This window comes from Lactuca serriola, chromosome 1 (assembly GCF_051521515.1).
Source record: "Lactuca serriola cultivar US96UC23 chromosome 1, Lser_US96UC23_V15, whole genome shotgun sequence".
NCBI lineage: Eukaryota > Viridiplantae > Streptophyta > Magnoliopsida > Asterales > Asteraceae > Lactuca > Lactuca serriola.
The window spans coordinates 222,053,541-222,073,403 of NC_136408.1; the positions used below are offsets into that span (position 1 = coordinate 222,053,541).

Genomic DNA, 19,863 nt, shown 5'->3' on the forward strand with positions numbered 1-19,863 from the left:
ATTCTAGACGTTGCTGAATGAGCGAATGGTCCAGACACGATTGCTTCCCAGATGAGGTATCCATTGTCTTTAGATCCAATAACATAATCTTCAAAGTGATGTGCCCAGACTTCGTAATCCTGGGTGTAAAGGATGGGAATCTTCGTCGTTGATCCAATGCTATTTGCGATGTTTATGGGATTTGATTGTGACTCGTCCATGCTTGATCGTAACCTGTTTGAAAGATCAGACTTGTAATATATGTAAGATTAGGGCAAAACAAATAAATGCTGAGATACGTCAATTAAGGGATGACGGCTCAATAAATATTAGTTAATGCGGAATAACCCTAATCGCAACCTTTTTCACAGAAAAGATGTGTATGAATTACACAGCCTCCTGCTCTGATACCAATTGTTAAGTTATTAAACAACTTAAAGATCGATTAGATCTTCTTAACAGGTAATGCGATGGATGTAAAAGCAGTAAATAACACAAGTATGGATCAATATGTGTCGAATGATTAGATCAAATAATCCTCAGCAGAGCTCGACTAAGAACTTCCGCTATAGAGGATTTTAGGGTTACAAGAACGATAACAATAAATTTGCTGAATACTCTGATCGTTCTATTATATTGTTACTATCTAGGATGCATGCAAGCTCCTATATATACTAAACCCTACTAAACTCACGGATGGACAGGCCCATACCGGAGATACAAAATGGACTAACTAACGAGCCCAATAGACGCAACTCATTACACAAAACACGACCCAACAGTACCAAATATCTTTGCAATTAACCAAAATATAGCTTAAATGTATTAAAATAATGCCTAAATATATGTATAAATATGACAATATCACATCCCTACCGTCAAAATGGGCTGCGTACTTCTTACCTCTTCCTTAACATATTTTTGTAGCTCCTTCACCAACTAAAGATTATGAATGACCAATGATCAGATGTCATTTCCTGAAATACGAAAAAACCCGAAGAATCAAGATTATGAAATATAAAATAGAATGTCAAATACTTCATAATTGAAGACATGATTATAAATGTATATATATAGATTAGAGAGAGACAAATAAAACTCATCTTGGCCCAATAATGGTCACAAACAACTATAAAACTATTAAAAAATAAATTTAATATTGAAATTTTCAACTGTGAAAATTAACCACATTTTATAGGGGTGAGCAAAACCGAAACCGAAAAACTAAAACCGGACCAAAACCAACAAAACCGAACCCAAATTGTTGGGTTTGGGTTTAAATTTTTAAAAATTGAAAAATGGGTGCTGGGTTCGGTTTTAGTACTTTAAATCGACCCATAGGAACTGACCCAACCCATTGAGTTGAACCTGCCTTAAAACTGATCAACCTTATATATTTTAATAAAATAGAAAATATATATACCATTTAAAGTTTACTGTTTGTTAAACTTGGTTGTTGTAAACTTTTAACAACATACTTTTGATGTTGTATTGGTGTTGTAATTTTTTTTTTTAATTTATTTAAATTTAGGTTGTTAATTTTGTTTTATTTTCTAAGTCATAAAGATTTGTTAAAAAATGGTTACAACCCAAACCCACCGCGTTAAACCCAAAACCCAAAACCCATGGGTTGAACCCAAAACCGATGAAACCGACCCACAAACCCAGAAACCGAAGCCAACACGTGCTTAAACCCAGAAACCAAAATTTATGGGTTCGGTTCCGTTTTACCCTAAAACCGTCCAAACTTAGCCAATGCTCAACCCTAGCATTTTATCCGGTTTTGTCTAACCGGCTATCTATATCAAACCGGCAAATCATATATATCTAGATTGGATCTTTTTTTCAAACCGTTTTTTCCCATAACCATATGGCCACACCGGTTTACCGCCCACCTCTTAATTGGGCCTTAATGAGAAAATAATATTGGCCCGATAGTTTGAAGCCCATGACAATTCAGAACAGAGATTTAGGAAAGAGACCTCCATGTCATGTGACTCATTACCAGCGTTTTCTGATCTAGGGCACAAAACCGAACCTCCCGACAGTTGATAAAAAATTAGAGCAGTTAGAGCTTTGAATTCGAGCTACAATGTCTTCGCGACACGAAAATAGACACGCCGATGGGGATGGAGGTGGAGGTTCTTCACCTTATGATGTGTTTGAAGATCGGGATTCACAAATTCAGAAGGTACCTCTTGATGATATTGTTTTTCTTTTACGTCTAATGTTTGATTACGGGTTATAATTGTTCAGCATCATCTAATGGAATTTTATGACTTCAGTTGTAGTTAGGACTTAAGCTTAATTTTGGTTAGTTGATGTAACCTGTGTATGTATCTGTACCAGAATCGCACTGATGTTACACATGCATTTGTACTTGCACTTTTGATGTACATAAAGTTTTCAGGATTTATATTTTTCTACAGATTTCACTTGTTTAGTTGTTTGTATATAATTTTTAGTAACTTGTAAATAGAAAATTACAAATTGGAATTCTATGTCAAAGTGGGTTGTTTAAATTTCAAAGTTGATACTTTCTCAGTCTCATGAAGTTGCTTGCCGCATTATCAATTCAATGACCCATATGAATAGGAAATGATGGTGTGTTTATCCTTTTAGTTTGTGGATCAATTACATAAAACAGTGAGCATCTTTTTAACAAATGCCTTATCATGTTTTTACATTTCACTTAATGTGCCCATATCAGTTTAGGTTAATAAAGTGCATCTTGCCACACACATGAACCTGATGCATAGAGAAAGGGATTCAACAATGTGAGGAGGCACCCTTGCTTCCTATATTTCAAGCTTTAGTTACTTATTTTCTCATTTCCATAATGTAGAATTCTTGATACTTTTGATGTTTGTGCACAAGATGACTTTATCTTTCATAACTAGAGGCAATTTTATTCATTTCACCATTGAAAATGTGTTTGTTTTATCAAACTACGTGGTATCAGTCATCAAACACCTCAAGCTTCATGGCAAGGAATGAGTATATGTTTCAAACAATTTTCTGGGGCAAAAAAGGAAATTTTTGTTAGATCTTATAACAGATACCACAAACTAGAAAACTTTTGGTGTTAAATTGTAACAGCTCCGTTTATATGCCATCACTTTCTAATGTAAAATTAACTTCATTATGTAAGAATATGTAAGTGAAACGAGCAAAGGTAAACTCCCAATAAATTCGACCATAAAGTGGGGAACTTTATACAAAAAGCAATATTATACAGTGAGGAACACCAGATAAATTGTGTGTAACATGCGTATATACACAAAAGGGGTTCCTTTAACTGTAAGAATAATATAGAGATAAATCTCAGCATGTTTCTCAACTATAGGTTTCACTTTAAACCCAATAATGTACAAGAAAACCATTCCAATATGGAATCAAGGCTGTCAATAATGGATTAATTTAAGTTATGGTTCATAGAAACCTCGGAAATGGCTATAACTCATATCTCTCTTTGTGAGATTTTATATTTAGTGGTAACATTATATCCTTAATTTCATGTTGGATTGTTGTAGCACAAAGGGCGTGAAGATAGTGAGAGATCAAAGACTAGAGAGCGTGAGAGAGACAGAGATAGGGATAGGGGAAGTAGAGACAGAAGACACAGAGATTATCCAGAAAGAAGTAGCAGAGATGAGAGAGGAAGGGATAGAAATGAAGATGACGGGCGTTCAAGGAATCGTGACTATAGCAGGTCAATTTTGGAATTTTTTTTGCCCATGTTTTCTTTCTTTGTTTTGATTTGAGTTTGTTATCTAGATGCACATGATGCTAGGAGAAAAAGATATGCCTACTTACTTGCTACTTTATATACCTTTTAAATAAACTCATAAAACTACTCAGATACGAGGGCGTGGAGGCTTAGACTGTGTTTGGCGCACCACAACTAGCTGATAAGCTAGCTTATTTTTCGAGCTTTTTTAAACTGTCATGTTTGGCAAACCGAAAAGTAGCTTATAAGCTAGCTTTTTAAAAAGCTACTTAGACTAGCTTATTAAAAAGCTACTTAGACTAGCTTTTCAAGAGTTTATTTTTAAAATTTTCCAAATATATCCTTAAATAATTATAAAAATCATAGTTTTCTAAATGCCCTTTTATGTGATTTTATATCTTCCAACTAGCTTATCAGCTAGTTTTTACCAAACATAGTTTTTTATCAGCTAGCTTTTCAGTTATCAGATAGCTTTTCAGCTAGTACGCCAAACATAGCTTTAAAGTCAGGGTACCGAGCTTTTATGTTGTATGCTTTATTGCATGTATACATACTTTATGCTTTTATGCCTGTATACCCCCTCCCTCTTTGGCCTTAGATGTTCATTAACTTATGCAGGCGAAATGATTATGATCGAGAAAGAGAGAGGCATCACAGACACAGATCACGTTCTGCATCACCCGATCGATCCCGCGAATCATCTAGATCTCGTTCAAAAAGGTCTTTCCACTTTTTTTTAATAGTCTATAATTAATATATCAAGATTCTAGAACCAAGTCATGTAAAAAGCTAGCATATTTGTTACACCCTTCATCCAAAGTTCATCTTTATGTGTACTTCTGTTATCTCCCTTATATATAATAACTAGCAAAAAGACATGTTATTTTTGCATAGAAAGCTGTAGTTTTTGTTCCTTTGATGTTACACATTCATGGTCAAACACCTCAAACAAAATTTGTTTACAGCAAGAGAACAAGTGGTTTTGACATGGCACCACCTTCTGCTGCAACTATGCCTGGAGCAGTTGGTTAGTACCTTCATCCTACACTATTCAATATTCATTATTGTTGTTGTAGGTCTTGTATTTTAGATATTTGTGGTAAATAAATAAATAATGAATTATGATGTGTTGTTAGATTAGATGGGTTATAGTTATTGATTATTGATTTGTTTATTTAATACCGAAAACTGAGGACAATTGTTTTGTTGTGTTGTTGGCTGTTGTGTGTGGTTTTGTTTGTGTTTTTGTGTATGAATTGGGTAAGAAGGCAAATGTTGATGTCCCACTTTGGAATCAGCTGGATCTTGTTCTTCTTCGCCTTCAGACAGCTTGTTATTTGGTAGGCTTACACAGCATCTGCAGTGAAAGGATATTTATTTCTTATCATATTTATTACTCAATCAATCAATCAATCAATCATGTTATACATCTAGGTAAGGACTAGGTCTATCATATCACATCTCATTCTTTTTTTCTCCTTATACAATTGATACAATATCATTCTATCATATGTAAATAAGCCTTGAAAATCAAGATGCAACACCATTCTCTTATCTATACTTTTTCACTGAATCCTTTCCTTTTTTTTTTTTTTTTTTTTTAAATGCAGGACAAGTGACAGATGCTCCTCAAGCAATGCCTGGAATGTTCCAGAACATGTTTCCTTTTGGTGCAGCACAGGTAACATGTTTTTTTTCCTTTGGTTTTTTAGATCTCGAAAAAGACAAAAATACCCTTCTCGTTCTTATCATTGAATATAACCCTAGAAAGCTTGTGAAGTTTAACAATTGCAGACTATATGTTTTTTTTTTTATTGTGGATCTTTTTTGTTTATTTATTTATTTTTTAAATAGTTGGGAGGTCTTCCCATGATGCCAGCTCAAGCGATGACTCAGCAGGCCACAAGGCATGCACGTAGGGTATATGTTGGTGGATTGCCCCCTTTGGCCAATGAACAGGTTTTACATCATACCTCTATTAATTTATTTACTTTCATTTCTTTTTAATACATCATTAATAAAAAAAATTAATTTTTCTATTTCTGTAATATTTTGTCTTTTTATGTGTTGAGCAGACAATAGCAACCTTTTTCAGCCATATTATGACAGCCATAGGAGGAAATTCTGCTGGACCAGGTTAGTTAAGCTCATTGACTATTTGACTTCAAATATATTCATCATATATAATAATAATAAATAAATAAATAAAAATAAAAATATTGTAGCTAAATTCAATATTCCAATAGCAGGTGATGCGGTGGTTAATGTGTACATTAACCATGAAAAGAAGTTTGCATTTGTGGAGATGAGAACAGTTGAAGAAGCAAGTAATGCCATGGCATTAGATGGGATCATCTTTGAGGCATGCAAACAAATTACCATATTACCCTTCTTACATAGATTTGACATATGTTTTTTTTACTCCTCAATAGGGAGTCTCTGTGAGAGTGAGAAGACCTACAGACTATAATCCTTCATTAGCTGCAACTCTTGGCCCCAGTCAACCAAATCCAAACCTTAATTTAGCTGCTGCTGGACTTACCCCTGGGTAAGTGAGTCAAAAAGACGTTTTTGCCCTTCATTATCGTGAATCTGATTTTTTTTTTTGGGTGTAATTAGTGGTATTGGTGGAGCTGAAGGACCTGATCGTATATTTGTTGGGGGTTTACCTTATTACTTCACTGAGGTACAGATAAGAGAGCTGCTAGAATCCTTTGGGTATGTAGTTTTATAATTTTATAATTTTATAAATTTTTTTTTATAAATATTTTTAGAAAATGAAAATATAAGGAGTTTTAATGATTCAGGCCACTGCGTGGGTTTGACCTTGTGAAGGATAGAGACACTGGAAACTCTAAAGGATATGGTTTCTGTGTCTATGAGGTAATAATTATCACCTTTTTTTTTCTTCTTTAAATTAAACAATATCAATCTGTAAATATTCTCAGTTTTTAAACATTTTTGCACCTTGTCCTAAAGTTAAAAAAAGGGCGTTATTGTCAGTTATTCTTTCTTTCTTCCAATAAATAAAAAATATTTGGGAGTTATGTTCAGGATCAAGCGGCTACAGACGTTGCTTGTGCTGCACTTAATGGCTTAAAAATGGGGGATAAAACACTCACAGTCAGACGTGCAACCATCAGGTTTTTATTTAAAATATCCTTTATTATTATTATTATTAATTTAAATGCTGATGTTTTTGGTGCTCTTTATTTTTTTTACAGCAGCGGGCAGATGAAATCTGAACAGGAGACCATTATGGCCCAGGCTCAACAACATATAGCTATGCAGGTACTACAGAGTTTATTATTATTATTATTATTAATTATTATTTATGTACTTTTCATGTTTTTTAACTTCATGTTTTTGTTTGTAGAAAATGGCCTTACAAGTTGGTGGGTTTAATCTTCCTGGATTACCTAGATTACCTGATGAGATTCCAACTAAAGTTTTGTGTTTAACTGAGGTAACGTATGTTTTTATCTTTTTTTAAAAAAAAAAATGTAAATGATGTTTTTGAGAAAATGTTAGGAGTTGGTTAATGTGGAAAACCTCATTATGAGAAAATATGATGTTTTTGAATAATTTTTGTAAATGGTATTTTTTGGTGCAATGAAGGTGATCAATGCTGACGAATTGATGGATGATGGAGAATATGAAGAAATATTAGAGGATATGAGGGAAGAAGGACGAAAATTTGGTAAAAAAAAATACATACTCGAATCCTCTTCTATAATTTAAAGTAAAAAATCAATAAAAAAGTGGAATGTTTACAACTTATTAACAATTAATTGTTTAACCCTAAAATCTTAGTGTTGGTGGATTAGATTTTTGAGTAAATTACACAAATAGTCCCTATGGTTTAGGGTAATTTGTGCGTTTGGTTCCTAATTTATTTTATTAACTCAGAAGGTCCTTATTGTTTGTTTTTGTTACGAGCTTGGTCCCTGTCTTACCTAAAAAGACTATTTTGCCCTTGATTTTTTGATTTATTTAAATAAACACACCCCCAATCTCACCCCTCACCTTACCTTACCTACTCCACTATTTTTTTTTCCTATTTAAATAATAATCTTTTTAGGTAAGATATGGACCAAACGTGTAACAAAAACAAACAGTAGGGACCAAGCGCGTAACAAAAACAAACAGTAGGGACCTTCCGAGTTAAAAAAATATGTTAGGGACCAAACGCGCAAATTACCCCAAACCGTAGGGACCATTCGTGTAATTTACTCTAGATTTTTTGGATATTAAATATTCCATTTGAATAAACTCATAATGCATATTTTTTGTTTGTGTATATAACTTGCACAGGCGATTTGACAAATGTTGTAATTCCACGTCCTGATCCAAATGGTGAACATGTTCATGGTCTTGGAAAGGTATGTAAAAAGTTATTAATACACATTCTACTTTGAAAAATCTATTACTTTCAATTTTTTCCTTATTATAGTTTTAAAAATCTAGCATACTCTTATTTCTTTTTATTATAACATTTTCCTTATTATAACTTTTGGTTGGCAGGTGTTTCTGGAATATTCTGAGCCTTCTGATTGTGCCAAGGCAAAGGATTCTTTGGGTGGCCGGAAATTTGGAGGGAATGTTGTGACGGCTGTTTACTATCCGGAGGATAAATACTTGCAGGGGGACTACGGAGCTTAGAAATATCATTATTGTTTTTATGTTTTTTTTTTTTTTTTTTTTTTTTTTTTTTTTTTTTTTTTTTTTTTTAAATATATAATTCTCTCTTTTTTATATTTTGAGAAAGTAAGTCGACAAAATTCAAGGATAGTTGGTTGAGTTGATGGAACTCTCTTTGAACGTTTAAATTTTATAAGTATCTAATGTATTAATGAAAATTGCAATATATATATAATTCGATAGGATTTATCTTTCTTTCTTTTTTCCTATCCTATGATGGATATTTTTATATAATGAGTACACGAGAGCATCGAATCATCTGAAATTAGGTTTTTTCTAATATTATTTCAGGCGAGATAACATCAACAACCGGTTAGTTAAAATTTTGACAAAGAAAAGCACAATTTGTTAATAGAGTAAATTACACGAATAGTCCTTATGGTTTGGGGTAATTTGTGCGCTTGGTCTCTAACTTATTTTTTTAACTCGGAAAGTCTCTACTGTTTGTTTTTGTTACGTGTTTGGTCCATATCTTACCTAAAAATACTATTATTTAAAAAGGAAAAAAATGGTGGAGTATGTAAGGTAAGGTGAGGGAGTGGAGGTGGGGTGTTTTGATTTAAATAAATTAAAAATCAAGGGCAAAATAGTCTTTTTAGGTAAGACAGGGACCAAACGCGTAACAAAAACAAACTGTACGGACCTTTCGAGTTAAAAAAAATAAGTTAGAGACCAAACACGCAAATTACTCTAAACCATAGGGACCATTCGTGTAATTTACTCTTTTTAATAAGATGAAGTACTTAATTATGTTAAAGGAATTAGAAGACTGGAATATAGTTTTAAGACTGAATAGAGAATATCTTTAGTTGATAAAATGATAGACAACCCATAAAAAATAAATTAATTTAAAATAATTATAAAATGACATTGGATAAATTGAATGAGAATGTGAAATGTGGCAAAAAAAAATTTCATTTACTAGAATAAATATATGCAAATTTAATCGCACCAAAAATATTTTGTTGTGATATAGTCGTCAGGTGGATAATATTGTTATTGAAATGTTTAAAAAGAATTCACAACTAACGTATCGGTGAAATATATTTGCAAGAATCATTCATAATTGTGTACTTCATTTTCTCCAAAATTATATTTGAAAATGAGTTAATTAAATATACGTGTAAGTGTATTCTAATAGTGTGCTATTTTGAGGGTTTATCAAATAAATATATTTGATTTTCAAATTGGGTATATGAATATATTTTATTTTTTAAAAATGTTGTATTATGGTTTTATTTATAATCTCAAGGCATTGAAAGAAGTATATTTTCCAAATTAGTATATTAGTTTCCTTAATTATAAAGAATTCACTGAGGAAAAAAGGAAAAAGATGAGGATGAACATATTGAGTTGGATCACCGTCACCTTCACGTGTGGACCAATTCATTGTTCTTTGGCCCCACCCCAAACTAAAGTGTACTATCTATCTCCATTGTTATGTTTTTATTAAAAAAAAAAATTAAAACTTCAATTTGAAATATTTTTATATTTAAAAAAGAAACTAAGAATGAATATTTATTATAGTTAATTTTATTTATATATCATTAATTTAATCATTTTAACGATTACCCAACAATGAAATTAATAAACATCAGTTAATTATAAGAATATTTTATATTTTCTTATGTTTAACTCCGGATTAATAAGTAAATAAAAGGGAACCTTTTTATTAAAGAAATGACCCACCATATCTCATGTCACATGTCTTATCCATTATTTTGTTTTGGATAATATTGCCACATCCACTATCAAATATTACGACTATAAATACTAATCACACATACAAACACTTTAACATTCACAATCATCTATTCGTTTCATACAAAAAATCAACACCTCTTTCGTTTATTATCAAGAAAAATATGTTGGCTAATTTCAAGAAAGGTTTGGTTAGTGCACCAAAAGAACTCAATAGTCCATCACATGATCCACAACACAAATATCATCAACAGAATCAACATCCTTTGAACCATTTCTTGAATTCCAATCCCAATTCTCTCTCATTTTCTTTTGGAAATGATGCTTCTTTGGCGTTTGATCCCTCTTCTCATACCTCTAATTCCTCCCAACGAAGGTAATCTTTTCATCTTTGGATGATGTTTATTTATGTAAAGAAGTTCTACTTTTGTTTTCAATTGATTTAAAACTTGGGGTTCTATACTAAATATGCACAAAGCCATTTATTTTACGAAAGTGGCAACATTTTATTTGTAATTCGTGTAATTGGTGTAATCCCTTGAAAAGTGGTTGTTTAATTCGTACCATAGTTTTGTCTAATAACCATTTTGTTACATAGATTTGAAAAGAATGAAAAGTACGTAGTTGCTTAGATACACATGCATTTAACCAATTAACCCTTTATTTTCTACACGACATCCTAAAAAAGAAAATTTTCTAGTGTTAATAGAAGGATTTTTATTTTGTGTATGACATTGATGAAATGTATTTGCAGGTTGTTTAGTAGCATGGAGGACATTTATTGCATATTCTTGGGAGGTCTAGACAACTTATGCACCCTTAACAAGCAATATGGGCTAACAAAGCTGGCCAATGAGCCCATGTTTGTGATCCAAGCTTACAAAACTCTTCGTGATCGTGGCCCATACCCGGCCCACTCAGTCCTCAGGGAGATGGAGGGTAGTTTTGGGTTTATACTCTATGATCTCAAGGCTAAAACTGTCTTTGTCTCACTTGTAAGTGTCCTTTCAATACTTATACAGTTATAGTACTCTCTCATGTATCATGTTATTTACAATAATAAAGAGGGCATGTTCGACATTTTACTTAATATGGCAAATTGGTGGTGATGATCCATAGGGTGCCGATGGAGGAGTGAAGCTTTTCTGGGGCATAGCGGCTGATGGCTCCGTTGTAATTTCTGACAACTTGATGGTCATAAAGTCTAGCTGCTCCAAGTCATTTGCTCCCTTCCCAACCGGTAAGGGTTCCAAAACTTTCGATTTACTTGAAGAAAGGGCAATTTTGTCTTTTCATTATGATTTGATATTGTATGTATATTGATGTTTGTGGATTTTTGTTTGTTGTATAGGGTGTATGTATCATACAGAAGGGGGATTGATGAGCTTTGAGCATCCAAAGAACAAAATGAAGGCAATATCGAGGGTTGATAGTGAAGGAGTGATGTGTGGTGCTACATTTAAAGTTGATGTGTATTCAAAGACCACACAAGCATTGCCTAGGGTTGGAAGTGAAGCTAATTGGGCTACTTGGGGATAAGGGGCATGATAATTTCCTTTTGAGTTTTTTGATTTTTATTGTATAGAATAATAAAATTTAGATTGTTGACTTTCACTATAGATTTCTCTCTTTGGAAAAATGTACTCTTATTGTCTTGTCTCTTTATAAACTAAATTACATGTTTGGCCATTGTCTACGTCTAAGATGGTCATGGTATAAATCGACGTCTACTTCAAAACATATACTTCACATGCTCAACATTGTCGTAAGGAAGTTGATCAATGATAATGATATGTTATTTCAATTGGGTGAATACTAAGTGGGTGGTGTTTAATCAAACACTTATGAATCTGAAATGTGCTCGAATCAAATAGGAAGATAAAAAAAGACCAAAATACATTCATGTGCATGACACATGATGAGTCTTAACGATTCAACATAAGCAACAATTAGAATGAGAGACCAATATTACAACAAATAAATCATGTGAACTAAAATGTTATTTTCAACTCATGTTTTCTATATGGTCACCTGATATCTCAATATTGAATAGGCCACCATTGTTTTAAATTTTACCTTTTTTCCCATATTTTAAAATTTTATTAAAAATTTGGTTCGACTTAAATTTTTTGTTACGAATCTGTCTCAAATTTAGTTTTTTTACAAGTTTATTTTTCTACAACTTTTTGATACTTTTTTTTTTATAATGGTTAATAATGTTGTTTTTTTTAAACCTATATATATATATATATATATATATATATATATATATATATATATATATATATATATATATATATATATATATATATATATAATTTTTTTTTGACAAAATTACACAAATGATCCCTATGGTATGGTGAAATAGGCACATAAAGTCAAACTTCAAGAAAATGGTCAAAGTCAGTCATTGTGTTATTTCAATATTACATAGAAGGTTCCTCCGCCAGATGACGTCAATCAATTGCTATTCAATTTCACGCACGTGCATAACATGTGAGGGTAAAATTATCTTTTTATGTAACTCATTCAAGTGGACTTATTTAAAGCATTAGCCCCACTGATATCTCTCTCTCTCTCTCTCTCTCTCTCTCTCTCTCTCTTCTCCATCTCTCACGTTCTTTTCCAACTGTTACAAAAAGTGTTTCTTTCGAGAACACACAAATTCACAAATGGTCGTTTGCTTATATAGTCAAGGAGCTATAATTATGACATCGTGGACCGACAACAACCCAAGTAGAAGGTTTGGGTCTGCTCGAAGTTCAGGTCGAAGCTCTTATCCATTAGATGGTTTGATCCACCGATGTGCCCTAGATCCATGTAAATCATTAACAGGTTGTTGAGGGGATGAAACAAGCTTGAAGTTCTTCATGCCAGAATATGCAAGTTTTTTATGCATATTTACTTGGGTTTTAATTTTCGTTTTCATTTTCTTGAAGATGTGAATTTAGTAGCATTTGGTGTTATGATGCTAGTTTGGTGGTTGTTGTAACACCCTTTGTTCAAGTAATTTTATTTTTGACCATAAGTATTTAATTTGTTGCAAAACGGTCCCATGACACACTTAATGAAAACACGCCTTCAGGTGAGTACGTTGGGCATACGTAACAAACGAGTAAACCCTAATTTTTAGGTTTTAAACCATATTTAAGCATCATTATCTTCTCAAGACGTTTTCCCTCATCAGCCTCCATCTCCTAATTCGTCCTTAGCAAATCCTAATCCTTTGTGTGAGTCTTTTTGAGCTTTAGAGTGCATTTTGGTGTTCTTGAAGGAAGAAGAAGGAAGTGAAATCATCTTAGAGGCTCAATGCATCTTAGATCCATAAGTGTTTCACCCTCAAGCATCATTTGAAGGTATAAAGTCTGAAGCCTGATGACTTATTTGCTTAGATCTCGCTAGCCTTGAGTTTGTGTTCATATTTGGTCCCATAAGCTTGGTGTTCATGAGTATGGTCTACTATAACCAGAATAGTTGTCCTTTCAGACGTTTTGAGGTGCTAAGAACCATAAAAATGTGATACTGGTCCTTCTACCCCTTCCATGCAAGAGTTATGATGTATTAATGGAATAATAAGTTAGCGTTTTAGCTTTTGGACCTTTTCTATCCATGGAAAGTCATAAAGGTGGAAAATTTATGACTTATAATGATGTTTTGTGTCTAGATCTGAATTTAGATGAAAAGTCTTTAAGAAATAAGCACTTAATGATAAGAAGTTGGTCTAGGCGGAGTATGCCGGGCGTACCAAGTGGTATGTTGTGCGTAATGGGCTAAAGCCCCAATAATTACTTAGGTCGTGCCTATACCTAATGTAGTAACTAGGTAAGCGGGGCATACTCAATCATGTTGACTTTCCTTGATTTTTTGACTTTCTGAATTTGACCTTGGACTTGGGTTTGACCAAGTTTGACCTAGGGGCTTTTTGGGTATTTTGAGTTGCAGTTTCATTTTAGGTCACTGTTTGTTGTATAGGTGACATGTAGAGTTGGCATTTGGAACAACGTTCTTTTCTGATATTTTTTAAGGCTGTGAGGTGAGTTTCTCATCACTTTACTCGTGGGTCGAAGGCACCAATGTTAGACTACTAGGTTATGTATCACGGTATATAGGATGATGCTATGTTGATTATATGTTAGATTGGTAGATCAGTATGATTACCTGTACTTGCTAGTTATATGTAGGGATGTTAAAAACCCCCGTGGACCCCGCTCCCGCGGGACCTCGATACCATACGAGACTAAATTTTTTAAAAAAACTGGGAGCGGGAGCGGGGGCAAAATTGAACCCCGTTTATTTTCGGGACCGGGGTCGGGAGTCGGTATTTCCGTCCCGTACTCCCGTGGGGGCCCCGGTTGTACATTTATGTAAAAAATATATATTTAATATAAAATACATATACAAAATAGATTTTCTAATTTTAGGTTTAGTGTAGGTTTCACTTTCCCGTATCCAATTAATGGATGTTGAATATGTAGCGAATTGATCATATTTTTGGACATGTAAGGATTTTATATTTGTAATGTTGGATTTGTCGTATTTTATATTTGTAAGATTGTTGGAACTGTCGTTTTGTAATGTTGGATGCGTAATGTTGGATTTTTAATTTTTAGTTTCTAAAAGATTAGGTTTTAAGCTTTTAAAGTTATTAAAAATAGTTTTTTAGCCTAAAACAAAATGATTTTTAAGCAAAAAAATCGAATTTTAAACCTATAAACTGGGAGAACCGTGGGAACGGGGGTGGGTCCGGGGGCGATGGAGGTAACCGGGGGTGGGACCAGGGGCTATGTAAACGGGGGATTTGGGGGCGGGGGCAACAACTTATTTTGGGGGCGGGAGCGGGGGCAGTTATTTCCGCTCCTGTTTGGTCCCGTTGACATCCCTAGTTATATGTTTATTTGTTACATATATCGACACAGTGTGGGTGGGTTGAGGTTGTACTGCTTTGTGCTGTTGGCCAATAAACCCAAGCAATCCAATTGGGAGATTGTAGGCCAGTGGCCATCCAATCAGGAGATTATGAGCCAGAGTGGCATTCCAATTGGGAGATTGTGGGACAGAGTGGAAATCCAACCGGGAGGTTATGGGCCAGGGTAATCCAGTCGGGAGACTGTGGACCCAACATGTATTATGTATATTTGTTTGGTTGTGTATGGTGTTTGGGAGAACTCACTAAGCTTTAGCTTATAGTTTAAGTTTTATGTTTTAGGTACTTCAGATGATCGGGGCAAGGTGAAGGCTTGATCGTGCCTATCCTTCAGTTTTTATGAGATTTGATTTTGGGATACCCTGATTTGTAATTTTGACTTTTGGAAACTAAGTTTTGTAAACATTTATGATTGTGGTTTGGTTTTGAAAAATGAAAATTTTACCTTGATTTTTGGGATGTTACAAGTTGGTATCAGAGCCCTATTTTGAGAGAACTGGATGAGCATTCGTGTGAATCCAGACTCAAACTAAGGATCTGTAATTTTTTTTTTAAAATGGATTCAAAACTATTTTCAAAAGTAATCAAGGAAGGATAAGATGTGTATGATCAGTCGGAGCAAGAAAGTACGCCCCAAGTTACCCACACTGTTATTGTTTATGATGTTTATGGTAGAACTGCATGCTAGTGGTAGGCTAGGGATCCTCAAGAATTGCATGATAGAATTTCCTGATGAATGATGTCTGATAACCTAAGAGGACTTCTTGTATGTTATATGAAAATGACATCATTACTGTAATTGCTTAGTATGTGCATCATAGTTGTACATAACTAAGATTATATAACATGAGAATGTTTGGTTTAGCCTTGTTTCCTGTTCGTTGTTTGGTTGTGGGCTTAGTGTAGAATAAATTATTCGACTATCTATGGAATCCAGTGTTATGTATGATTAGCATGTACGAGCGGCTGTAGGGTTGGTGGAAGTTTCATGAGTGAGTATGGGTGTAACAGGCCAATTGAGGAATATTTAGCCACTCTTCAGAGAGTAGACATAGGATATATGTGTATCCTAGATGTTTGGGCCTAGTGGTCAGGAATTTCGTGTAAGGATCTGCTTGATTTTATGGTGTCTTAGCGCCAGTCGGTTTCACTGGTCGAGTGTTGCTTGCTTTGTGCTTTGTAGGACCTATATTGATGTGAGTTAACTATTAAATGAATATTTTAAGTTACATTTTTCAAAGGTTAAATAATTTTAGAATGATTGATTCAACCTTATTGCATAGCTCTCGTTTGAGTCTAATCGTTGTAGGGTTGGGTCTTTTAGTCAAAAGATTATTTAAGTTTTGTTGCATGTAATTGTATCCATGAAGTGGTTAGCGGACATTAAAAGGGTTTTTTTCAACATATGATGACAGGGTGAGGTGGGGATCCTAGGAGAGCCTAGGAATTGCTTTAATGTGGGAGCTATGCTGTCTAGCAGGCATTAGGAGTATGATTATGAGTAGGTGACTTAGAGGACTCGATATGATTCTTGAGGAAAGTATGGATATTTGTGGAAGGTAGTATTGGGCCCGTACTACTGAAATCACAAGATCCATACTCGAATCAAGGGAAGTCAGGTGGATTCTAAGGAGCTAGTTAAGAGTAGATAGTATGGTTTGAGTTAATTGACTTTGAGGTATAAAGGGCCTTACTCGAGGTAGTTCCAGTAGAGTCGAGAGACTCAAGAAGGAAGCGATTGTTGTGATCGGCTCGAGGATTGCAGCTAGAGGCTGATCGATTAGTGAATGGATTGGAATGTTGCTATCTAGAGTGAGGTTATGTCCTTTCCAGTTTTCTGTGTTCGGAGGAAGGAGTGAGCAGTCATGATAATTTCATAGTTGAGATGTAAACCCAACATGGGGCTAGATGCTTGTGGTCTTTGGCGGTAGTATGGCAGTGTGGGAATGCACAAGATGATTTTTGTGGTATGGTCTACTTTCTTGGGATATAGGCAGGTCAGGTGCTAGCTGATGGTTTCAGGTGATCAGGAAAGTGAATCGGGAGCAATAACTTTGTTGTCTTTGATGTATCTTGACTATGAGAATGATGCCTTTTGTATTTATGAATGATTCTCGCGATGAATTGATGGTTTAGGATTTGCAGGCAAGGACTGTGGTAGTTCATTTGTTTCCAGATAAGAAGTTGGTGTTATAAATGGACTGCCAGAATTATTGCTTGTGCATGTGCATTAGATTCTTGATGTTAGAGGTGGTCATGATTGGGGAGTTCCCGAGGTCTCTATTTGAGATTCGGAATCTCTTGGAGTTTTCTTGGTCTTTATCTGGAAGATCATCTTGCGTTGTGCTATACATTCCAAGGTTAAGGGATGTTATGCATCTGGGTGAGTTGGTTTGAGTCTTGGTCTATTTGTAGGTTTGAGTCTTGGTCTATTTCCAATGTTAGTCAGTGGTGGTTCGAAGCCTAAGTAAGGAAGAGATGGATATTCTTCTTAGAGGATCAACGATCTGTTTGAGTTATGGTTTTAGAATAATGGGTCATAGGGATTTTTGGTTCGGGTATGCGAAACTTTGGTTCATGATTTAGTCAAGAAGGGGGTGCAGACCAAGTTTCCATTAGATGTATGTGTTTAGGAATGCAAGAGTCATTTTCGCGGAAAGAAGCTGTTGGACAAGGAGCTCGTTGTAGCCAGGGGTTCCTTTTGGGAACGTCGAGGAATAGGTCAAGAGACATTTGGGTTGCTCAGGCTGAGTATAGATTATTGAGAGATTTGTACTGTTGGTTGTATATATTGATATCTATAGTCTAGGTTGGGCAGTTGCTGATTGGTCAATCAGTTTCAGAGTTTGGTATGTTTAGTCCCTCATGGGGTTTGTCTAATAGTGTATTGGATCAACGGATTAGTTGTCAATGTACTCTCGATTGTTGGTCTTTTTGTTCATCATCAATAGTATAGGTTCTTCGAAAGTTTAGAGTTGTATCAGTTGGAGTTCAATGGATGCATCAACCTATTGTCAAAATCTGTACATTGTACATTTTGGTTTCTGGGTATGGGTATACTCAATGTTTGGTTGTGAAATTATTATTCATAGCAGGCTCGAGGTTGGTAGATGTCCATGGTTATTGGAAGTTCGGATATTGGGGCATCGTTGTTTCATTTTCCAGGTATCGCATGTGATCTGCGCATAATCTAATTTTGGTGTGTCGCATCGGCAAGGTTGGTATCTGGATTGACCTGACTAGAGTTTGCCAACATTTGATAGCTTTAAAATTTTATCGAGTTTGAAACGTATTGGTAGGACCTGTTCAATTTCAACCAAGGTGTGGAATCTTAGTTTTGGCCATTCATGAGGATGCTTCTATTAGCAGTTAAGGTTCGTCATTTCAGATAGATCTACTGGTACCACAGCCGATGGGTAAGGGTTGTAAGGAGGAAGGAGTACAATAGATCTAGGGTTGGTTATGTGTTTTCCCTTGGGTATTTATGTAGGTTAAATAAGATAGCATGAGAACGCTTGGATCGATTTATTGGCATGGTTCTTAATAGGTTTGTATCCCTTAAATTGGAATAAGAGTGCAACTGCCTATCTTATTCTCTAGTTGTGTGAGACCATGTTTTCGCCTGATTTTGCATTGGTAGCCGCATGTACTGTGAAAGGAATTATGTGTCATAGAAGAGTATGTCCCGTATTTGTGTTCGGTTAGCATTGAGAGGGATGTAGATTGGGTTCCTGCAAGCTAGTGGATTGATGGTTGGGTATCTTTAGGCCCTTGTGGTGTTGGTCGTGAGTCTTCAGACCATTGATGGGATGATGGCAAGATCAACATATTACTATAAGCTTATCGTTTAGTGGTTAGCTGGTGTCATGATGTATCATGAACCAATAGCTATTTGATTAATATAGGTGGGACCCGATAGTCTTTTGATTGAGACTGTTAGATCTCAGATCATTATTTTTCTTAGCATGTTTGGGTGTTAGTGCATTGTGGGAGTCGGGAGACTCAGTGACCAGCTAGTTTGGATCATATGGGCAGTTAAAGGTTGCTGGAAGTAAGAATTGTGCATCAAAAGTCTCTTACGGAGTGTTTGCAATATGAACCCGTTTGATTGTAGGATTTTTATTTAAAGTTTGGTTACCAATGTTGGGTATCAGTTATAGTGACTCGAGTTATGAAGTTCGTTGTAAATGTATCGAGTGATTTTTCAGGTGGATGTACATCTGAGCTGATAAGGGATTTGGATGCAATATGAAATTCTTGGATGAACCATCATTATGCTCATGGGAGCTGTGGGTTGGTGATGAATTATCAGTAAGTCAAGTATGTATTTAAGGTTTTTGGGCACAACTTTTGGATTTGGGATTGGTTGGAATTCACTATCTGTATGTTTTGAGTATTCTTTTTGCATGTTTTGGCGGTGTTCCTAGTCAGGGACTAGGGGTAGGTACAACGAATGGATGATCATTAGACTTAGAGTATGGTTTCCGAAGTTTAGAACTGATGGGTTTCCGGTTCTAGGAAGTATATTGATGAAGTTGGTTGTGGTTGTAGTTTTGAGAATTCCCGGTTGTATGGTTTACATTGGAAGTTGGGTCTTACAGTTAGGGAGAGAAAGGTAGTCGTTGTGATTGAGTAATTTCAAGATTATTAGGTTTTTTGTTGGAAGTTGTGGGTCTCCGTGTGGTCTCTCGATTTTTCCTTATAAGCTTCCTTGATTTCGAAGTGGTTAAAGGGAGTTTGTGGAATATGTTGATGTTGTTCATGTTCCACTTCAATGGTTATTTAGTCGAGACTCGTGTTGGGAGTCGCCTTTGTTTCATGTGTAGGG

The 19,863-nt window shown here is 34.8% G+C and overlaps 2 protein-coding genes across 8 annotated transcripts; both read left to right on the top strand.

Moving 5' to 3' along the window:
- The first annotated feature begins 1,973 nt into the window (after window positions 1–1,973).
- On the top strand, window positions 1,974–8,605 carry LOC145049557 (splicing factor U2af large subunit B-like). 7 transcript variants are annotated; one of them, XM_078997944.1, is made up of 18 exons: window positions 1,974–2,170; window positions 3,513–3,691; window positions 4,328–4,429; window positions 4,675–4,736; window positions 4,975–5,143; window positions 5,320–5,390; window positions 5,564–5,668; window positions 5,785–5,845; window positions 5,956–6,071; window positions 6,142–6,257; window positions 6,329–6,427; window positions 6,517–6,592; window positions 6,764–6,852; window positions 6,934–7,000; window positions 7,086–7,175; window positions 7,328–7,409; window positions 8,024–8,091; window positions 8,234–8,605. In XM_078997944.1, exons 1-18 carry the CDS (start codon window positions 2,103–2,105, stop codon window positions 8,369–8,371), a joined length of 1,758 nt encoding a protein of 585 aa, XP_078854070.1. In that variant the 5' UTR covers window positions 1,974–2,102; the 3' UTR covers window positions 8,372–8,605. The 7 variants fall into 7 exon arrangements, with proteins under 7 accessions (XP_078854070.1, XP_078854081.1, XP_078854075.1 ...); XM_078997955.1 differs by having other exon boundaries at window positions 5,959–6,071; XM_078997949.1 differs by having other exon boundaries at window positions 4,978–5,143.
- A 1,591-nt stretch (window positions 8,606–10,196) lies between these two features.
- On the top strand, window positions 10,197–11,800 carry LOC145049588 (stem-specific protein TSJT1-like). The gene is made up of 4 exons (XM_078997976.1): window positions 10,197–10,487; window positions 10,866–11,106; window positions 11,231–11,351; window positions 11,463–11,800. The coding sequence occupies exons 1-4, from the start codon at window positions 10,276–10,278 to the stop codon at window positions 11,648–11,650; spliced, it is 762 nt and encodes a 253-aa protein (XP_078854102.1). The 5' UTR covers window positions 10,197–10,275; the 3' UTR covers window positions 11,651–11,800.
- Window positions 11,801–19,863: the final 8,063 nt, after the last annotated feature.